Here is an 18,231-nt window from a genome sequence, read left to right on the forward strand (position 1 = left end):
TTGAACACCAGTAAAAAACAAATTTATAAAAAAAAATGAAGGAAATGTGTTAAGTAGTAGGAAGAAGGACTCGGTTGTTTGAAATGATGCTGATAGGTTCAGTGAAACGATGGTCAAAAACTGCCTGTGGATTTAGTAATGAGGATATTGGGGTGACTTTGACTGGAATGATTTTGGAGGAGTAGTGGGCTTGAAATGTGGAGTGGCTTAAGAGAGGATGAGAGGAAATAAGTTGTAGATAGAGAATATAGACATTCTCACCTAGAGCTTTTGCTACAAGGGAGAGGAGGACATTCAGGGACGAGGAACCAAGGAGTTTTCTTTAGGATAGAAAAAATAACAGTATGTGCGTATACTGATTAGAGTCAACAAGCAGAAAAGAAAATCTTAATGATGTAACAGAAAGCAAGGAGAATTGCTGGACTGATATCCAGGGGTAGGCAAGAGCCCAGCCTATTCAGTGGAGAGTCTGGCTTCAGAGAGGAACAGGAACAGTTGATCTGTACTAACAGGCAGGCATTGGAGAATATGGGTGCAGACTCTTGTAGATGGGTAGATATTATGCCAAGTGTCTGGGAAGTTATAATCTGAGAGCTTTAATTTTTTCAGCGGAGAAGAATCAGTAGCCACTATGGTGGGAGAGAAAGTGGGAGAGTTTGAAGGCAGAGGAGAGCAAATGAAATAATCACCAGATGAGGAGAGTCCATGGACTAAGGAAGGATAATATGGCTTTTGGAAAGGGTTAAGGCTGCACGTCAGAATTTTTACTGTGAATTTAAAGTGATATCGGTCAGTGTGATTGAATGATTTTTCCAGATCCTTTTAGCGATAGGTAGAGAGTTGGAGTCTGTGAGGTTTATCGTTTTATTGAGGAAGCACAGTGATGTGAGAGGAGAAAGGGTGTCAAGGGGTGTCATGTGATGAGTGACCACAGAATTCAAGCCATGCAAAGAGGGCAAAAGAAAACAAACAAAAAAGGCAAGGTTGGAAGGAAACGTCAGAATATTAGTAGGTTGGTGGTTCTGATAGGGCGAAAGATGATTGGAGTTGTATGAGGCGATCTGAAAAGAGGACGGAGTCAGAAATGAGATTCATCAGTCGACATTCAGTTTCTTGATGTTCCTGACAGTACCTCGATCAGACCTAGTTCCTGAAAACTCAGGAAGTGTTTATTAAATTGGGTCTAATTATATTTTCACATCAATACCTTGAAGCAATGGACTAAAATATGGAAATACTTGATTTTAGTACAGAGGCTTAAGATTCAAAGGTCAAACATAACATAAAAGACTTCCTAAAAAATATCAAATTTTGAATGAATTAGTGTTCTCTCAAGTGCATTAAAATATATCTTTATAATGTATAAATTTTGTATGAATCAGTACATATGATAATAGTTATGGATAGTGCATGTTGGCAAGCTTGTTCTCTGAATTTCACAGATATCATCAGTCCGCATGGTTGACTCTGTGACATAAAATTCCATGTGCTTATAGAAGAAAACAACAAAATATCATATCTTGTATAAAATAAAGGAGGACCTATTATTGATGAGATTTTAGTATTTTCATCTAATATTTTAATTGTGATGCGGACTTTTATAATGTTTTTCTCAATTTTGAGAGAGCAGGCAGGCTATTTGTTTATCTAGTAAACTGGATTAGATTTAGGAGCAGAAAAAAATGGAATTTATGAAGGAAATGTTATAAGCACTTTGCTTTATTTCATCTTCACAACGATTTTTTAAAGTGGTTTACTACTCCCATGTGACTAATGGGGAAACTGAGTCCCAGAGGCTAGCCAGGATATGAAACCAGGTCAACCTTATTCCAAATACTATCAAATCTTACCTATGCTAAGCCGCCTCCATCAAATCCATGATTTAAACTCTTTTGAGGAGTAAGTCTTAGGGACCCAAGACTGGCAATGTGGCATTCACAGCAGAGCCTCGGTCAAATGCAAACAACTCCAACTCTCTGAAACTCTGCGTTTAGTGCACACTTAAGATTGACTATGTCGCATTTGTACCTGGGGCACTGTAAGCTGCATTTGTTCTGTAATTATCTTCAGTCAAATTTCAGATGGTATCAACATTCTGAAACTTTGACAGTAGTGGTCAGGAATAAAGCTCCTTATTTCTGAATTTAATATATCGGCAACAAGTGCTATAAGCCTCGTTCTGAATGTTTGTATTCTTTATATGCTGTTCAACTGATATTTATTACAAGGAATGAATAGAAAGGGGGCTGTTCAAAACAGGCAATGTGTCAGTATGAATGAATTATAACTGATAGTCTGGTAATAGAAGGGGAGATGGGAAAAACTACGAAGTTAATAACAGAACTCTTCAAGTTTTTCATTCTTATCTTGTGTAGAGGGTAAGCAGCTGCACATACTAAAAAAAGTTCAGTAAGACAGCCCATGATGAACTCGAGTCAATCTGGAAAAGTTCAATCGCATTAATGACACCAATTTAAAGAAGATAATGAAACATTCTTGGAAAAATTTCCAACCGGAATGATTAAAATAAAATATTTTGATAAATATAAAGAGATTGTAATTTTATCTTGGAAAATTAGTTTGTGTATAAACCTATATTTCCGAAAGATTTTGGTAAATGAGGCAATACTCCACTGAGTAGGAAGTAATGATTATAGGGAGATTTCAGAAGGAGCAATCTGTTGTACATGAGAAAGCAAAAACATTCAGCAATTAGGTTGGTAAATTTGGGAGAAACTGTGCAGGTTGGTTACATCTTAAAGGAAAGAGAGAGAAAAAACAAGAAGAGGGGATAGACTGGAATGGTTTGCTTTACCTCTAACCACTCTAGTGAAGAGAATCAAGAGCTCAGTAGGAACGTAAGCCAGGAGAACCAAGGGTCTCCTGCCAGACTGCCTAGTTCAGTGGCGTTATAAAGAGAAAAGCCAAATGCAGGTAAGGTAATCGATAATCTGATACAGTGATGCAATTGATTGTGCCGAAGGGTCGTGTCTGGCAAGAATTCCGAGAAGCCTTTGTGACCTTGGCCAACAATGAGCTGATTGCCAGAGGAATAAATCTGACTTAGACTAAACCAGTTAAAAAGTGATACTTGGTTGTCTCTCTCCCTTTCTCTCTCTACTTCAAAAACAAGCATATTGAAAAACAAACATATATAATAGTGAAATGAGCTGTCTAATAATCTCACTGCATATTTGGCCGATGAATTTTTCCCTGATTGTCAATCAGCCACTTTACTGAGCACCTGCTGTGCCTGCATGTTGACAGTGGCTAGTGAGGACCTGGAGACAGCGTAGGGTACAGCACTTCTTGTTCTTAAGCAGTTTATAGTGAAGCTGGGAGGGAGTGCAGAGTGGTAGAGAGGGGGCTTGCGCGCTTCATCACCAGTTCCATTTTGTTCTCTTACACTTTTCCAGGATTTACAGACACAGAGGATAGGTTGATTACTCTGACTACTCAGAAAAGGCTCTGCTGTGACTCAAGGAAAGGTTATCAGTTTAGGTGACAGGGCTCAGAACAGACTTCAGAAGGGTGATGGTGTAAGGGCAGCTCTTTTTACAAAAATATGTATTTTGAACCGCACTGTGAACTCCATCCCCTGTGGAGTAAGTGCTAGTGATACACATAAGCATTGCTTATTGATTTTATTTCCTGATGAAGACATCAAAAAAAAAAAAGTTGAAAGTCCTGGCATCAGGCTGAGAAGATGGCAAGAGGCAGACCTGGTACTTGTTGTCATCACATTCTCTAACGGAAATATGGGGAGTCAATCTTCAGTTTGTTTTGACACTGTCATCTTAGGTAGAAGTGGACTCTAGAGAGGAAAGGTAGTCTTATAATAAGGGAGGGGCTAGTGATTTTCAGACAAATAGCAATTCCAAGGGTTGTAAGGGAGCCATTCAATAAGGCCAAATACTAAGCTTTACTCTAAATAAATGGTCTAATGATTTGCCAGACACCAAAAAGAATATTTATTGTTAATTGAGAACAACCGCATGGTAACATTTTCTCCCCAATTCACATAAGGCACTCCGAAATAGATTCCCCCAAGAACTATATACATATTGCTAGAGTCTCTGTTTCTCCTATGCTTAAATTTTTACAGATTCTTATCATTTAATTGGTTACTCATATCCTCTTTTCCTAGCATGGTTGAAAAAAACTCCCTTTCCTCATTGAAAGTTGAGAATATTATTTGTCTTCGGTGTTTTGCATGCATTTGGGGGAAGGGTGGAATAATTGGCAAGTCAGTAAAACACATAATAACGCCTTCCACTCTGACTGCCTTTCATTTTAACTAACAATAGTGATTTCGCCCACTATGATGCTGGTCGAATCTATTCTTACACAGAAATAAGTTTTAGAGGATGAGAGAAAAATCACTTAATTGCTGCAGAATTAAGACGGACTTTCACGTTAATTCATTTTCATTAAAGTCCTTAAATTATAGTATCAGTCTTTCTGAAGCTATGACAAATCAACAATCAGACTTAAAACTGAACCACTGCCCAATTAAACCTCATCATTCATTGTCTCGCTTTATCGTATAAAACAATTTACTCTCTTATGACCATGTATCAGCTCTACAGACAGGCGTAGGCTATTTATTCAGAGCTCACAATATCATAAAATGCATTTATCTCTGATAGACATAGGATTTTTATTTTACTATTGAATTAAGGTCTGAGAAATAAATAATAAAATATCTGCTGGCATGGAAAGTGATGCATTTACCCATGGAGGGCTGCATGTAATCTTGGTAACAGAAAGGCTTACGAGAAGAAGGTTGATTTACATGCAGCATGGATGTTTATCTACTTGCCTCCTCTCTCTCTCTCTCTCTCTCACTCTCTGTCTCTCCCTCTCTCTCTCTCTCTATATATATAGATAGATAGATACACATACCTTATGTAACTATATATTATAGTATTAGTAGATCCTTAATGCGTGCTCAATAAACAGACTATATGTTTTTATTACAAGCAGAAGGAAATATTTTAAAAATTGATGGTATACTTGGCCATAATGTGAAAGTCAATAAATAATGAGAAATCAGTATCATCCAGACCATGTAATCTCAATATAATTCAATAAAAATAATGTGATGACTGAAAAAGCTCCAAATATATTAAAGTACTAAAAACAAGTGAGTAAACCCTAAGAAAGTAGAAGGAGCATAATAAAAATTGTTGCAGTAGGAAGTAGAAAGGTAAAAATTAACAATGGAAAATAAACCACCCAGTCAATAGAGAGACTAACAAGCCAAAAAGTATTATTGGAAAGATTAGTAAAGTAGAAAAACTTCTGGCAGGATGGATGATAAAAAAAAGAAGGAAAAGACAGATGGCATGAGTAAACAATATTAGAGACAGAAAGGAAGACATAGGCACAGATATAGTAGAGATCTGTAAAGTGCATAGGAGAAGCCTACGGGCAATGCTTGCCAATAAAACTGAATACCTAAATGATGGAATAGGTGATTTCCTAGGAAAGTATAACTTTTGCAAAAGTGATGCAAAAGATATGAAGTATAGTATAAAATGGGAAAGAAAAAACTGTCATATGCAGATAATTTAATTTTATACATAAAAATTCAAAAGAATCTAGTGGTCATGTATTCAGCACCATGGCTCAAAGTAAGATCAAGATACCAAAATTACTAATGTTTCCATATAACATCAACGGAAATTTTTTAAAAGTCCTTAAAAAATGAGCACAATATAAAACTAATAACTTAAACTGCTTACTAATAACGCTAATAAAATGTGTACAAGTCTCTTGAAGAAAATCACAAAACCTTATCAAAAGACACAAAATAAGACCTAAATAAAGGTAAACAGCATATTAATAGATAAGCATATTAATAAATTATGCTTATATAATAAGCAGATTAATAGATTACAATGCTTACTATCACAAACATCAATTTTTCCCAAATTAATGTTTAAATCCAAGCTAATTTTAAAAATGACAATAGATCATTTACAAACCACAACAAGTTACAACTAAGATTCACATGAAAGAACTGAATACCAAGAACAGCAAGATAATCATGAGAAAGAAAAGAAATGGGGTCTTGTATTATCAAATACTGAAACTAAGTATTAAGTTATAGTGATTACAAAAATGTGATACTGGCCCAGGAACAGGGAGATGAGCCAATAAGGCAGAACAGAGTTTGGAAAAACATCTTTTGTATGTAAAAGAGTTTGAATTAAAAATTAATGAGGAAACAAGGGATGATTTCATAAATGTTGCTGGAACAATTAATCATCTATTCATATGGAAAAAGTAAATTTTGATCACATATAACACAGGGAAATAAGTTGGAAATGAATTAAAGGCCAAAATGTGAAAAGAAAAACTAATAGCTTTGGAAGAAAATACAGAAAAATATCTTTATGATATTAAAGTAGGAAAGAAGTTTTTACATAAGTTGTGAAAATGCAGACCATAAAGGGAAGAGTGAAAAATTTTATTACATTAGAATTAGCAACTTCTCCATGACAAATGGCATCCTAAGCAAAGTGAAAAGACAAGCCACAACTGGGGAGATAATATTTGTGACCCATTTTAACCAACAAGGGACAAGTGTTCACATAAATAGATCTTTCAAATCACCAAGAAGCTAACGGACAAACAAGAAGAGAAATAAAATGGGCCAAAATAAATATGGGCCAAAACAGACAATTTGTAAAGAAAGATTCTATATTTGCTAATGAAAAGAAATTAAAAAATGCCAATCTCACTAGTTATTAGGCAAAAATAAATTAAAATATCAGCCTACCCTTGATCCATCTTGTTGGCCAAAACTTAAAATATCTAATAATCCCAAATGTTGGCAAGAACATGAACAGTGGGAATATTGGTACTTTAGCTGGTATAATTACATGCACATTGACTTTTTCTTTTTCTTCTTTTTTTAGAAAAAGAGAAAGCATGAGTAGTGTGTGCGTGGGACGGAGGGAGGCACACAGAAGAGGGAGAGAGAGAACCTTAAGCAGGCTCCATGCCTAGCCCAGAGCCCAGGGCCCAGAGCCCAGTGCAGGGCTCAGTCTCAGGACCTGAGATCATGACCTGAGACAAAATGAAGAGTTAGAGGCTTAATTGACTGAGCCACCCAGGTGCCCCTGCACATAGATCTCTTGCAAATAAATTTCAGACACATATGTGGAATGCAAAACTTGCAGACATTCAATGAAAAAATCCATTATTTCCTCCAACTCCCACATGCATTCAACCACCAAGTCTTGCCAAATTACCTTCTACATGTGTGTCATATCTCTTTCCTTCTCACCATTTCCATCATTACGAACTTAACTTAGTCCCTTTGTCTCCTTCCTGGACGACCTGGATAGCCTCCTAATTGGTCTCCCTGTTCCCTCTATTCCGCTATTCCCATCACCGTTGCCAAAATCATCCTTCACAAAGTAGCACTAGTGTTAGCTTCTAAGTTGCAGAAATGGCGAGGTTATTCTTCTACTTATGCTACTTCAATTGATGTAGAAAGAGTGTAAACTCCTTAAAAGAGCAATGGAAACCCCGTGGTGCAGGTCAGGGGAGGTGATGAGTTTGGTTTTAAGTAACATTATGTTTGGGGTGTTTGTGAAATACATAGTTATGTACAGCATGCAGTTGGCTATACCCATCTGAAGCTCAGGGGAGAGTCAAAGCTTGACGTGAAGTAGTCATTACCCCAAAGACCAAGGATATTCAGTATGTTATTATATGGCAGTTTAGTGCTGATTTTTGTAGTCACTCATTATGTATTGCAGTGTCATTTCCATTTTTTTCCAGCACTCAGTTTTAATAGTTCCCTAGTATAATAGGTAGAGACCTTATTCTACGTAGGTTCCTAGCGGAATGTAATATAAACATACAAATATAAGGGCGCTTGGGGGGCTCAGTCAGCTAAATGTCTGCCTTCAGCTCAGGTCATGATCTCAGGGTCCTGAGATCGAGCCCCACGTCAGGCTCCCTGCTGCTCAGTGGGGATCTGCTTCTCCCTCTTCCTCTGTCCCTTCCTCCTGCTTGTGATTTCTCTCTCTCTCTCTGACAAACATTATATGTTCTCATTCATTTGGGGAATATAAATAATAGTGAAAGGGAATATAAGGGAAGGGAGAAGAAATGAGTGGGAAATATCAGAAAGGGAGACAGCACATGAAGACTCCTAACTCTGGGAAACGAACTAGAGGTGGTGGAAGGGGAGGAGGGCGGGGGGTGGGGGTGACTGGGTGGCGGGCACTGAGGGGGGCACTTGACGGGATGAGCACTGGGTGTTATTCTGTATGTTGGCAAATTGAACACCAATAAAAATAAATTTATTATAAACAAATAATAATAATCAAATAATCTAAAAATACAAATATATATTTGTTAAAAGAATGCTTATTTATCTGTCAAATATTTATTTTTTAAAATATTTTATTTATTCATGAGAGACACAGAGAGAGGCAGAGACACAGGCAGAGGGAGGAGCAGACTCCTCACAGGGAACCCATGTGGGACTCGATCCCAGGACCCTGGCTCACACCCTGAGCCAAAGGCAGATGCTCAACCGTGAGCCACCCAGGTGTCCCTATCTGCCAAATATTTATTGAGCACCTGCCATGGATGCTGCCTTTTGTTTTAGTGGCTCCAAATAGAGAAACAATAGTGTCTGATTTCAGGAGTTTAATAATCTGACCAAATATAGAGGGATATACAGAAATTAAAATTAAAAGTGAGGTATAAAATTTATATTTTATAAAATATAAAATTATTACAGAAGAAGAAACAATTCTCTTTGTTTATAAGGGATCAGGAATATTTCTCAGGATAAATGTCTTTTGAAGGTGACAAGGACCTGGTTGAGGAGGTACAGCAGTGAAGAAAAAGGGATATTTTGGGCAAGAAAAAAAATGGTATTGTTCCTTATGTTACAAGTAATCAGCCTGGTGCACTTGGGAACAACAATTTGGTATTACCTGACCATGAAATGGAAGGGGATCCGGGTCAGTTGGAATTGCAGATCAAGCTCGTCACACAAATTGTGTAGATAGCTTTTCTGTACACTACAGTTCACTTAAATAAAGCTTTTAACATAAAAGAGTATCTTTGAATTACGGAGGGAAAATGATGAATCAGGATGTCAGGTGGCAAGCGGATATGGAGAGTGAAGATTGGGGGGCACATGGACAATCAAGATCAGGTTTAATCTCAGCCTCCAAGTGAATTAGTGTCATTATAAAAGTCACTTGTCAACTTCAAGCACATTCCAAGCACTTTTTAGCTAGATTGACTGGTATTTGAGTGAGTCCTTGCCTCAAAATTAAGCATTCCACTGTCGATACCTAAATGCCAATACACATTATATTGTCTCACGCCTGGACGCCTCTATCAGGACTATTCCCACCTTGTCACCTCTGATGCTGACACTACACTTACTTTCCCCCTATCTACTCTTTCTTCCCTCGCCAGGTTCCCAGAGGGTGTATTTTACTCCTTAAGCAACCGGCTAGGCCTGACGCAGAATTCAGGGGCGGATTTTTTTGGGTATAATTTTGTGAAAGGACTGATAGGACAAAATCGTTTACTGATTACGACTTCTGTCAATGGCTGATACATCATCGTGTTCATCAAACCTTTTGCTCCCATACTAACTTTGCAGATTGTTTCGCCATGTCTACTATGTCTTTTTGTTTTTTTTTTATTTTTATTATTTTTATTTTTTATTTATTTATTTATTTTTATTTATTTTTATTTTTTTCTTTTTTTTTCTACTATGTCTTTTTGCATAGATATTTCCAGAACACAGAGATCATGAGCACAAGCAAAAACTCCCTAAATAATATTCACAAGGAGTTCCAACGATGCTCACAGACTTTTCTGAATCAAAGCAGTGTAACTTGAAATTCATGTCCTGACAACAAAAATTTCTTGATGCAGGAGGACCACTAGGAGATCATTATAAAATGACACGTTTCTTAGAAGTTTCATGTTTATATTTGGGGATGATTTTTTTTCCTAATCCTCTTTTAAAAATAGATATTTATTTACTCCTAATACTCAGCTAAACCTACCTGAAGACCAAGGGATGGGTTATGGTCAGCTGTTATGATATTTCTCAGAAATTGTAATTTCAAAATAGAATTTAATGTGTGAATGTATATAAATATATAAGCAGTATAAGTACAGAAATATCAATCCACACAAACATGTGGCCTATAACAATCTTAAAAAAATAAAGGTAGACAATGTCATCTTTCAATGGACCTAAATCTTGTCATTCTCTCTAAGTCTACAAATGGTCATTTTAGAATTATCTTCCCAACAACCCTCTATGTGGTTAGTTAGGTTGGTGCAGAGAGAGGTGTGTGTCCCTGTTTGCACTTTATTGTTTTCTTCAAATGAAATGTTCTCCTTTATTCAGCTGGTACCATGCCTCATGGAATCCCTCAAGCCACAGCCTTTCCTGAACTGTTCCCTACTAACAAACAGTCTTTTCCTTTTTTAAAACCACTTTATTGAAGTATAATTGACATACAAAGAACTGCACATGTGGAATGTATACAACTTGATGACTTTGGACATACACAAATGTTAATGATACCATCATCACAAATAAGGTCATAAGCATGTCCAAAATCTCCCAAGGTTTCCTCCTGTCCCCTTACTATTTGTGTGTGTGTGTGTGTGTGTGTGTGTGTGTGTGTGTGGTAAGAACATTTAACATAAAATTTATCCTCCTAACGAGTTTTGAGTTGGACGGTATTAAATTGTTACCTACAGACACCATGTGGAAAATGCATCTCTGTAACTTACTCATCTCGCATAAATGAGATTTTATAATCACTGAATAACGACATCTATTTGTCCATTTGGGCTTCAGTATCATTTCTAGGGTGACTTTCCCTAACCACACCAAATGGGTTTATTCCACTAGTGCGCATGCCCATCACATCCAATGTATCTTTCCTCTACTTGTTTATTTAATCATCCATAATTACTCATTTAATGTCTAACGCATTCACTGGAATGTAAGTTTCATGAAGGCAGGGGCCTGTTTCGTGCACGCCTGTTCCTTTGGCACCAAACATATTGCCTGAAAAAACTAAAGCAACACACACACGCACACAGTTTAACCAACTTGCTTAATGGCAGAGAGGTCATGACTTATACCCTCATAGTGCCTAGACATAACCCTTTGGATTAATCCTTGCTTTATTCTTATAAAATGAGGAGCCAAGGTCATTTGGAAGGAAATAAAGATTCGAGAATGCAGGAGGGCATGGGAGACTCCCACAAAGATTCAAAGGGAAATGTCATCAACAAGAACATTGACAGTAGCATCGCCATTTCACAACATCACCACACACGTAAGTTTGGCCAGAGGTACAGGAAACACTAGTGAGCACTTATTATTTTTCAGCCACTGCTCAAGACAGTTGAGATACATATGTCAGTGACCAAAACAGAAAAATCCCTCCCATCTAATAACAGAATTTATGTGATGAGGAAGGAAAAGATAGGCAATAACTGTAACAGATCAGTAAATTCTACAATACTGAGAAGATGGTCAGTGCTATGGGGAAACCAGAGCAGAGTACGGGGCACGGGGGAGTTCAAGTCTAAGTAGAGCGAACGGGTGGGCCTCACTAAGTTCTACTGTGATTTTGAGGCAAATAAACAGTGCAAAGGTAGTAAAATGTGCTACAAGAGAGTAAGTCAAATATCTGAATACATGGGGGAAGTGAGTCAGGGGCATTAATAAGTGGAAGGAAGAGAGGTTTTCATTTTGATTTATAGTTTAAGATTTAACTTTTCAACAAAATTAACTTCAAGTTACAACACAATCAAAATAAAAAGTGTTATTTGCTAAGAGAAAACAAAGCATATTTCCAATGAAAAAAATTCAAGTTATGTAGAGATAAGATGAGAAGAATCTTACCATTTTTACTGATGTCGAGTTCTTTAAGATTAACTAAACTAGCAATAGTGGTTGGCAGATTTGAAAGGTCATTATCAGGAATACTTAGTTTTCTTAGAGCTTGACAGTTGAACAATTGCTGTAAAAGAAAATAACGATTAATTAGATCTCAATTTGGTTAAATCCATTCATACGCAAACTTAGTAACAAAACTCATTTCCCCATCTTTATAAATAGGGTAATGAAAGGGCCAGCTGCAAAAATCCTACCTCCACATCGTACCCTTAGTTGTTTCCAGAATGCTTCACATTCCATCTCCATGCTCTCACCTCCCTCTTCTCTACTATCCTAACTCAAGATGGAAGGTATTCTATTTCTTCCCCTTCTGTTTACGATGAATGTTCAACTTGCCACTGATCCTACCAGTTTTCTTCTTTCAATTACTTTCTAGAGTTGCCCCTTCCTTTTTGTTCTCACAGCTACCAGGAAAACCTTAATTCTCTTTCTCTGCAACATGTATTATCTCCATGTAATCATGTTCGACAGTTGTTTAGAACATCCAAGAATAGCAATAAAAGTGAATACATGAGCTCACATTTCTTTTGTGTCCCTTCATACTGTTTCATAAATATCTAGCAAATGAAATATTTAACTTTTGATATTTGGTAAAAAAAAATCAATATCTAGTGATTGATTCATTTCTGCCATCAGTCCAAAGTACTGCATGGGGAAGAGTCAAGTGTTAAAGCGATGGTTCTCAAATCCAGCATGGTTCTAATCACTAGTAAGTGAAGGTGTTGATTTAAAATGTGGATTCTTGGGGGATTCCCTGGGTGGCTCAGTGTTGAGCATCTACCTTAGGCTCAGGGCGTGATCCTGGAGACCCGGGATGGAGTCCCACATCAGGCTCCCTGCTTCTCCCTCTGCCTATGTCTCTGCCTCTCTCTCTCTGTGTCTCTCATGAATAAATAAATAAATAAATAAATAAATAAATAAAATCTTTTAAAAATTTTAAAAAATAAAATGTGGATTGTTGGACTTTACCGACAGAAGCACTGATGTGGTGGGTCTGGGGTGGGGGTCGAAATTTGCAGTTTTAAACAAGCACTCTTGTGATCTGATGATTTTGATGTGTGTGTTTCCAGTACCATATTTTAGGAAACAATGTTATATTTTTTAGCTATGTCAATCTCATTTTGACTACTCAAGATAGGAATAGTTGAAACGGAATATTTTATTCATTTCTGGAAGAATTGCCTTAATGAGATCTTTTATATTTGACATTTCTAATTCTATTTTTCTGAATTTCCACAGATGAAGTGTCTGGTATCCATGACTATGCAATTGGCTCACAGTACATTTAACTACTGCTTGTCCTTTCATGTAATTTGTTATTTATAGGCAAAAACAATGTAGAACATAATTATTATTTCTTAACTCATTAGTTTTTTAAAAAGTAGATTGTGCTAGTTGTTTCTTCAGATAAAGTATAGTTTCTTGCTTTAGGTTAGCCATATTTGGCTGCTTTCAAAGATTATTTCTAATATTTCATGTAATGCTAGAATTTCAGTATGCTATACAAAAGTATTACTACCTCTCTTTACAAAACCTGAAAAAGAGAACTTTGACAGATTGTTTTCACTGACTAAATTTCCCTTTAAAAAATAGAAAAACTGATGTCTATATTCATGGTAGACATTAAAGTTTTGCCCAGTCTTTATCATTCTGTGAGAACCATTCAGTCCACATGCAATGTGGTTAGTTATAGATGTATAGATTTTAGAAATTCAATCGCCTCATACTGATGTTGGTAAAATGTACTAATAACACTTTAACCTGATTATTATAATCACTTTATATAAAATTCAAATGATTTTCAAAACATTTTTTTAAAAAATTCAAGTTTGATTTAACCTGAATTAAAGAATTTAACTTGAATTAAAATCAACTAAATTCTCAATTTTTCTCAAGAATTAGTTATAGGTCCTGACTTTATCAAAGATTGATTGAACATACACTTATGGGTTCATTTCTGGGCTTTCCATTCTGTTCTATTGATCAATGTGGTTGTTTTTGTGTCAGTACCATCCTGTATTGATCACTACAGCTTTGCAATATAACTTGAAGTCTGGAATTGTGATGCCTTCACCTTTGCTTTTCTTTTTCAAGATTGCTTTGGCTAGTGGGGGTTTTTGTGCTTCTATACAAATTTTAGAATTGTTTGTTAAAGCTCTGTGAAAAATGCTGTTGGTATTTTGATAGCAATTGCATTATAAATGTAGATTGCTTTGGGTATTATAGACAGTTTAACACTATTTGTTCTTCCCATCCATGAGCATGGAATGTCTTTCCATTTCTTTGTGTCATCTTCAATTTCTTTCATCGTTGTTTCATAGCTTTCAGAGTAGAGATCTTTTACCTCTTTGGTTCAGATTTATTCTGAGGTATCTTATAGTTTTTGGTGCACTTGTAAATGGGATCTATTCTTTGATTTATCTTTCTGCTGCTTCATAATTCGTGTATAGAAATGCAACAGATTTTCTGTACAATGCTTTTGTAACCTGCAACTCTCCTGAATTTGTTTATCGGTTCTACCTATTTTTTGGTGGAGTCTTTTGGGTTTTCTGTAATGGAAGAAGTTTCTTCAACAGGAAAACTGGACAGCAACGTGTAAAAAATGAAACTGGACCACTCTCTTATACCATATACAAAATATATTCAAAATGGGTGAAAGACCTAAATGTGAGACAAGAAACTATTAAAATCCTAGAGGAGGGGATCCCTGGGTGGCACAGCGGTTTAGCGCCTGCCTTTGGCCCAGGGAGCGATCCTGGAGACCCGGGATCAAGTCCCACGTCGGGCTCCCGGTGCATGGGGCCTGCTTCTCCCTCTGCCTATGTCTCTGCCTCTCTCTCTCTCTCTCTCTCTCTATCATAAATAAAAATTTAAAAAAAATCTTAGAGGAGAACACAGGCAACAACCTCTTTGACCTTGGCCATAGCAACTTCTTGCTAGATATGTCTCCTGAGGCAAGGGAAACAATAGCAAAAGTGAACTATTGGGATTTTATCAAAATACAAAACTTTCTGCATGAGAAAGGAAACAATAAAACTAAAAGGCAGCCTACAGAATGGGAGAATATATTTGCAAATGACATATCTGATAAAAGGTTAGCATCTAAAATATATAAAGCATTATAAAACTCAACACCCAAAAAAACACAAACGATCCAGGTAAACAATGGGCAGAAGACATGGATAGATACTTTTCCAAAGAAGGCATAAATGTGACTAACAGACACATGAAAAGATGCTTAATATCCCTCATCATCAGGGAAATACAAATCAAAGCTACAATGAGGTATCATCTCACACCTGTCAGAATGGCTAATAATACAGAAAACAACAAGTGTTGGCTAGGATATGGAGAAAGGGGAGCCCTCATGTGCTGTTGCTGGGAATGAAAATTGTGCATTGCAAAACAGTATGGAAGCTCCTCAAAAAGTTAAAAATAGAAATGCCCTACAAGCCCGCAACTGCACTACCAAGTATATATACAAAAGATACAAAAATAGTAATTGAAGAGATACATGCATCCTGATGTTTGTAGCAGCATCATCAATGGCCAAATTATGGAAAGATCCCAAATGTCCATCATCTGATGAATGGATAAAGAAGAGGTGGTGTATATATACAATGGAATATTACCAGCTAGCAAAAAGAATGAAATCTTGCCATTTGTAAAAAACATAGATGGAGCTAGAGACTATCATGCTAAGTGAAATAAATTAGTCAGAGAAACACAAATACCATATGATTTCACTCAGATGTGAAATTTAAGAAACAAAACAGATAAACATGGGGTAAAGAGAGAGAGGGAAACCAAGAAACAGACTCTTTTTAAAATTTTTTTAATTTAAATTTAAATTTAATTTTTAATTTAAATTTAACATATAACGTGTTAATGATTTCAGAGGTAGAGGTCAGTGATTCATTAGTCTTATATAGCACCTGGGTGGTTTGTCTCCCTCTTTGATTTTATCTTGTTTTGTTTTTTTCCTCTCTTCCTCTATGATCGTCTGTTTTATTTCTTAAATTCCACATGTGAGTGAGATCATATGATAATTATATTTTTCTGATTGACTTATTTCATCTTGCATAATATCCTCTAGTTCCATTCATGTCATTGTAAATGGCAAGATTTCATTTTTTGATGGCTAAGTAGTATTCCATTGTATATATACTCCACATCTTCTTTATCCTTTCATCTGTCAATGGACAGTTGGGCTCTTTCCATAGTATGGCATCCCACCCCATCTTATGCCTACATTTTCTTTGATCACTGGGGAAATGAGGACATTAAGGTCAATGTGATAGTTTCTTTTAAAGCTAACTTTTTTTAAATATAAAGAATTGTTCTTTATTTGAGGCCATTTCCTCTCTCCCTTCATTTAATTGTTGTTACTGTTTTTTGAGAGAGAGAGAATCCCAAGCAGGTTCCACATCCAGCATGGAGCCCCACATAGGCCTCCATCTTACAACCCTGAAATCATGACCTGAGCCAAAACCAAACATCAGATGCTTAACAAGAAATTGACTCTTAACTATAAAGAACAAATTGATGATTACTAGAAGGGAGGTGGCTGGGGGGTGGGTTAAATAGGTGATGGAGATTAAGGAGGGCACTTGTTGTGATGAGCACTAGGTGTTGTATCTAAGTGATAAGTCACTAAATTCTATACTTGAGACTAATATTACATTGTATGTTAACTAACTGGAACTTAAAGAAAAACTTGGAAAAAATGTAATTTAAGAAAAAGAATGAATAGAGGTCCCTATATTCTTCTCCAATTCGATTTTATTATATTTTTTAAAAATATGTCATTTATTTATTTGAAAGAAAGAGAGCATGAATGGAGAGAAGGGACATAGGGAGAGGGACAAACAGGTGCCCCATTGAGCAGGGAGCCCAATGCAGGGCTCAATCCCAGGACCCTGAGATCATGATTTGAACCAAAGGGAGATGCTTAACTGACTGATGCACCCAGACACCTCAATTTTTCTCATTTTAAAGGAAGCCATATCAGGAACAAAAGGTATAGAAACTGCTGAACACCCTATAACATGGAGAATCTAAGACTCCTGTGGTATAGTGGTTAAGAGCATGGTGTTTGGGATCAGCTTGATGTGGGTTCAATTCCCATGCATTTAGTTACTAGCTGTGTGATCTTGAACAAGTTACCTAACATCTCTGAACTCGATCAATTTCCTCATTTGTAAAAGTGGGAAAACAACATTGCCTGATGTGAAGGGTTGTTGAAATGATTACATGAGTTAATATATTTCATCAGTTTCAAGTATTGCAATTTTTTGCATATTAACATCTTTGATATTTGGAATGAATCTTATAATCAAGAGCAAGTTACAATTTTCAGGATGCCTGGGTGGTTCAGTTGGTTAAATATTTGACTCTTGGTTTCAGCTCAGGTCATGATCTCAGCATTTTGAGATCAAGCCCTACTTCAGGTTCTGTTCAGCACAGAGTCTGCTTGAGATTCTGTCTCTATTCTGTCCCTTCCCCTCTTCATACTCTCTTTCTCTCAATAAATAAAATCTTTTTTAAAAAAGAGCAAGTTATAACATTTAAGGAGTGTATCTTCCTTAGTGGTACAGTAAAGACATGTCTCATAATCGGTAGCCTTGGATTTGATAAAATGAATTACTTGTGAAAGTGTAAAACTGCGTTTGGTACATGGTCAGGGCTAAGAACTGTTGGCCATTTTGAATATTTATAGACATGATATGGAGGCACACCTATATAGTAATCAATTTCTTATTTTTGTAGATGAAGAGGTCTTTGAAGGTGGGAATCATGTCTAATTCATCTTGATATCAAGTTGTTTCACCTTTGAACACGCCAACGTAGCTAGCACTGTGTCTTGTACATAGTGTATGCTGCACAAATATCTTTGAAAGTATACTTGGATAAGTCAAGGGAAAATGAGGACAGTGATAAATCCCAGCTGAAAGTGGTACTTCACTGAACTGGAGTTTCAGATTAGGTAAACAACCTCAGTGGAATCTAAATTTCATAAACAAAGAGTGAACTTTGAATATGAGTCACAGTGTCTCCAAATTGGCAAAGAAATTAAGAAGGCATTTTAGTGATTCTTTCAATCAATATTCAAGCTTTGAATGAAAATGAAATAAAGAATGATTATGAACTAGCTGTGATTTTTTCATATAGTATAAGGCAGCAAATATAATTAATAGCTAATTAGAGTAAGACTGTTAATGGTAATGGTTATCCTGGTTTTCATT

General features: G+C 36.3%; 1 protein-coding gene across 8 annotated transcripts in view; it reads right to left on the bottom strand.

The window, feature by feature from the left end:
* LRRC7 (leucine rich repeat containing 7) overlaps window positions 1-18,231 on the bottom strand; it is a 492,235-nt gene that overhangs the window by 254,341 nt on the left and 219,663 nt on the right. For all 8 annotated transcript variants that reach the window (XR_005361438.1, XM_038541686.1, XM_038541687.1 and 5 more), the window contains exon 4: window positions 11,933-12,050. Coding sequence is in view for 7 of the 8 variants with exons in the window: in XM_038541686.1 (XP_038397614.1) it covers window positions 11,933-12,050 (118 nt within the window). In the remaining variant the exon portion in view is untranslated. The remainder of the gene's footprint in view (window positions 1-11,932; window positions 12,051-18,231) is intronic.

This window comes from Canis lupus, chromosome 6 (genome assembly GCF_011100685.1).
Source record: "Canis lupus familiaris isolate Mischka breed German Shepherd chromosome 6, alternate assembly UU_Cfam_GSD_1.0, whole genome shotgun sequence".
In the NCBI taxonomy this organism is placed as follows: Eukaryota; Metazoa; Chordata; class Mammalia; order Carnivora; family Canidae; genus Canis; species Canis lupus.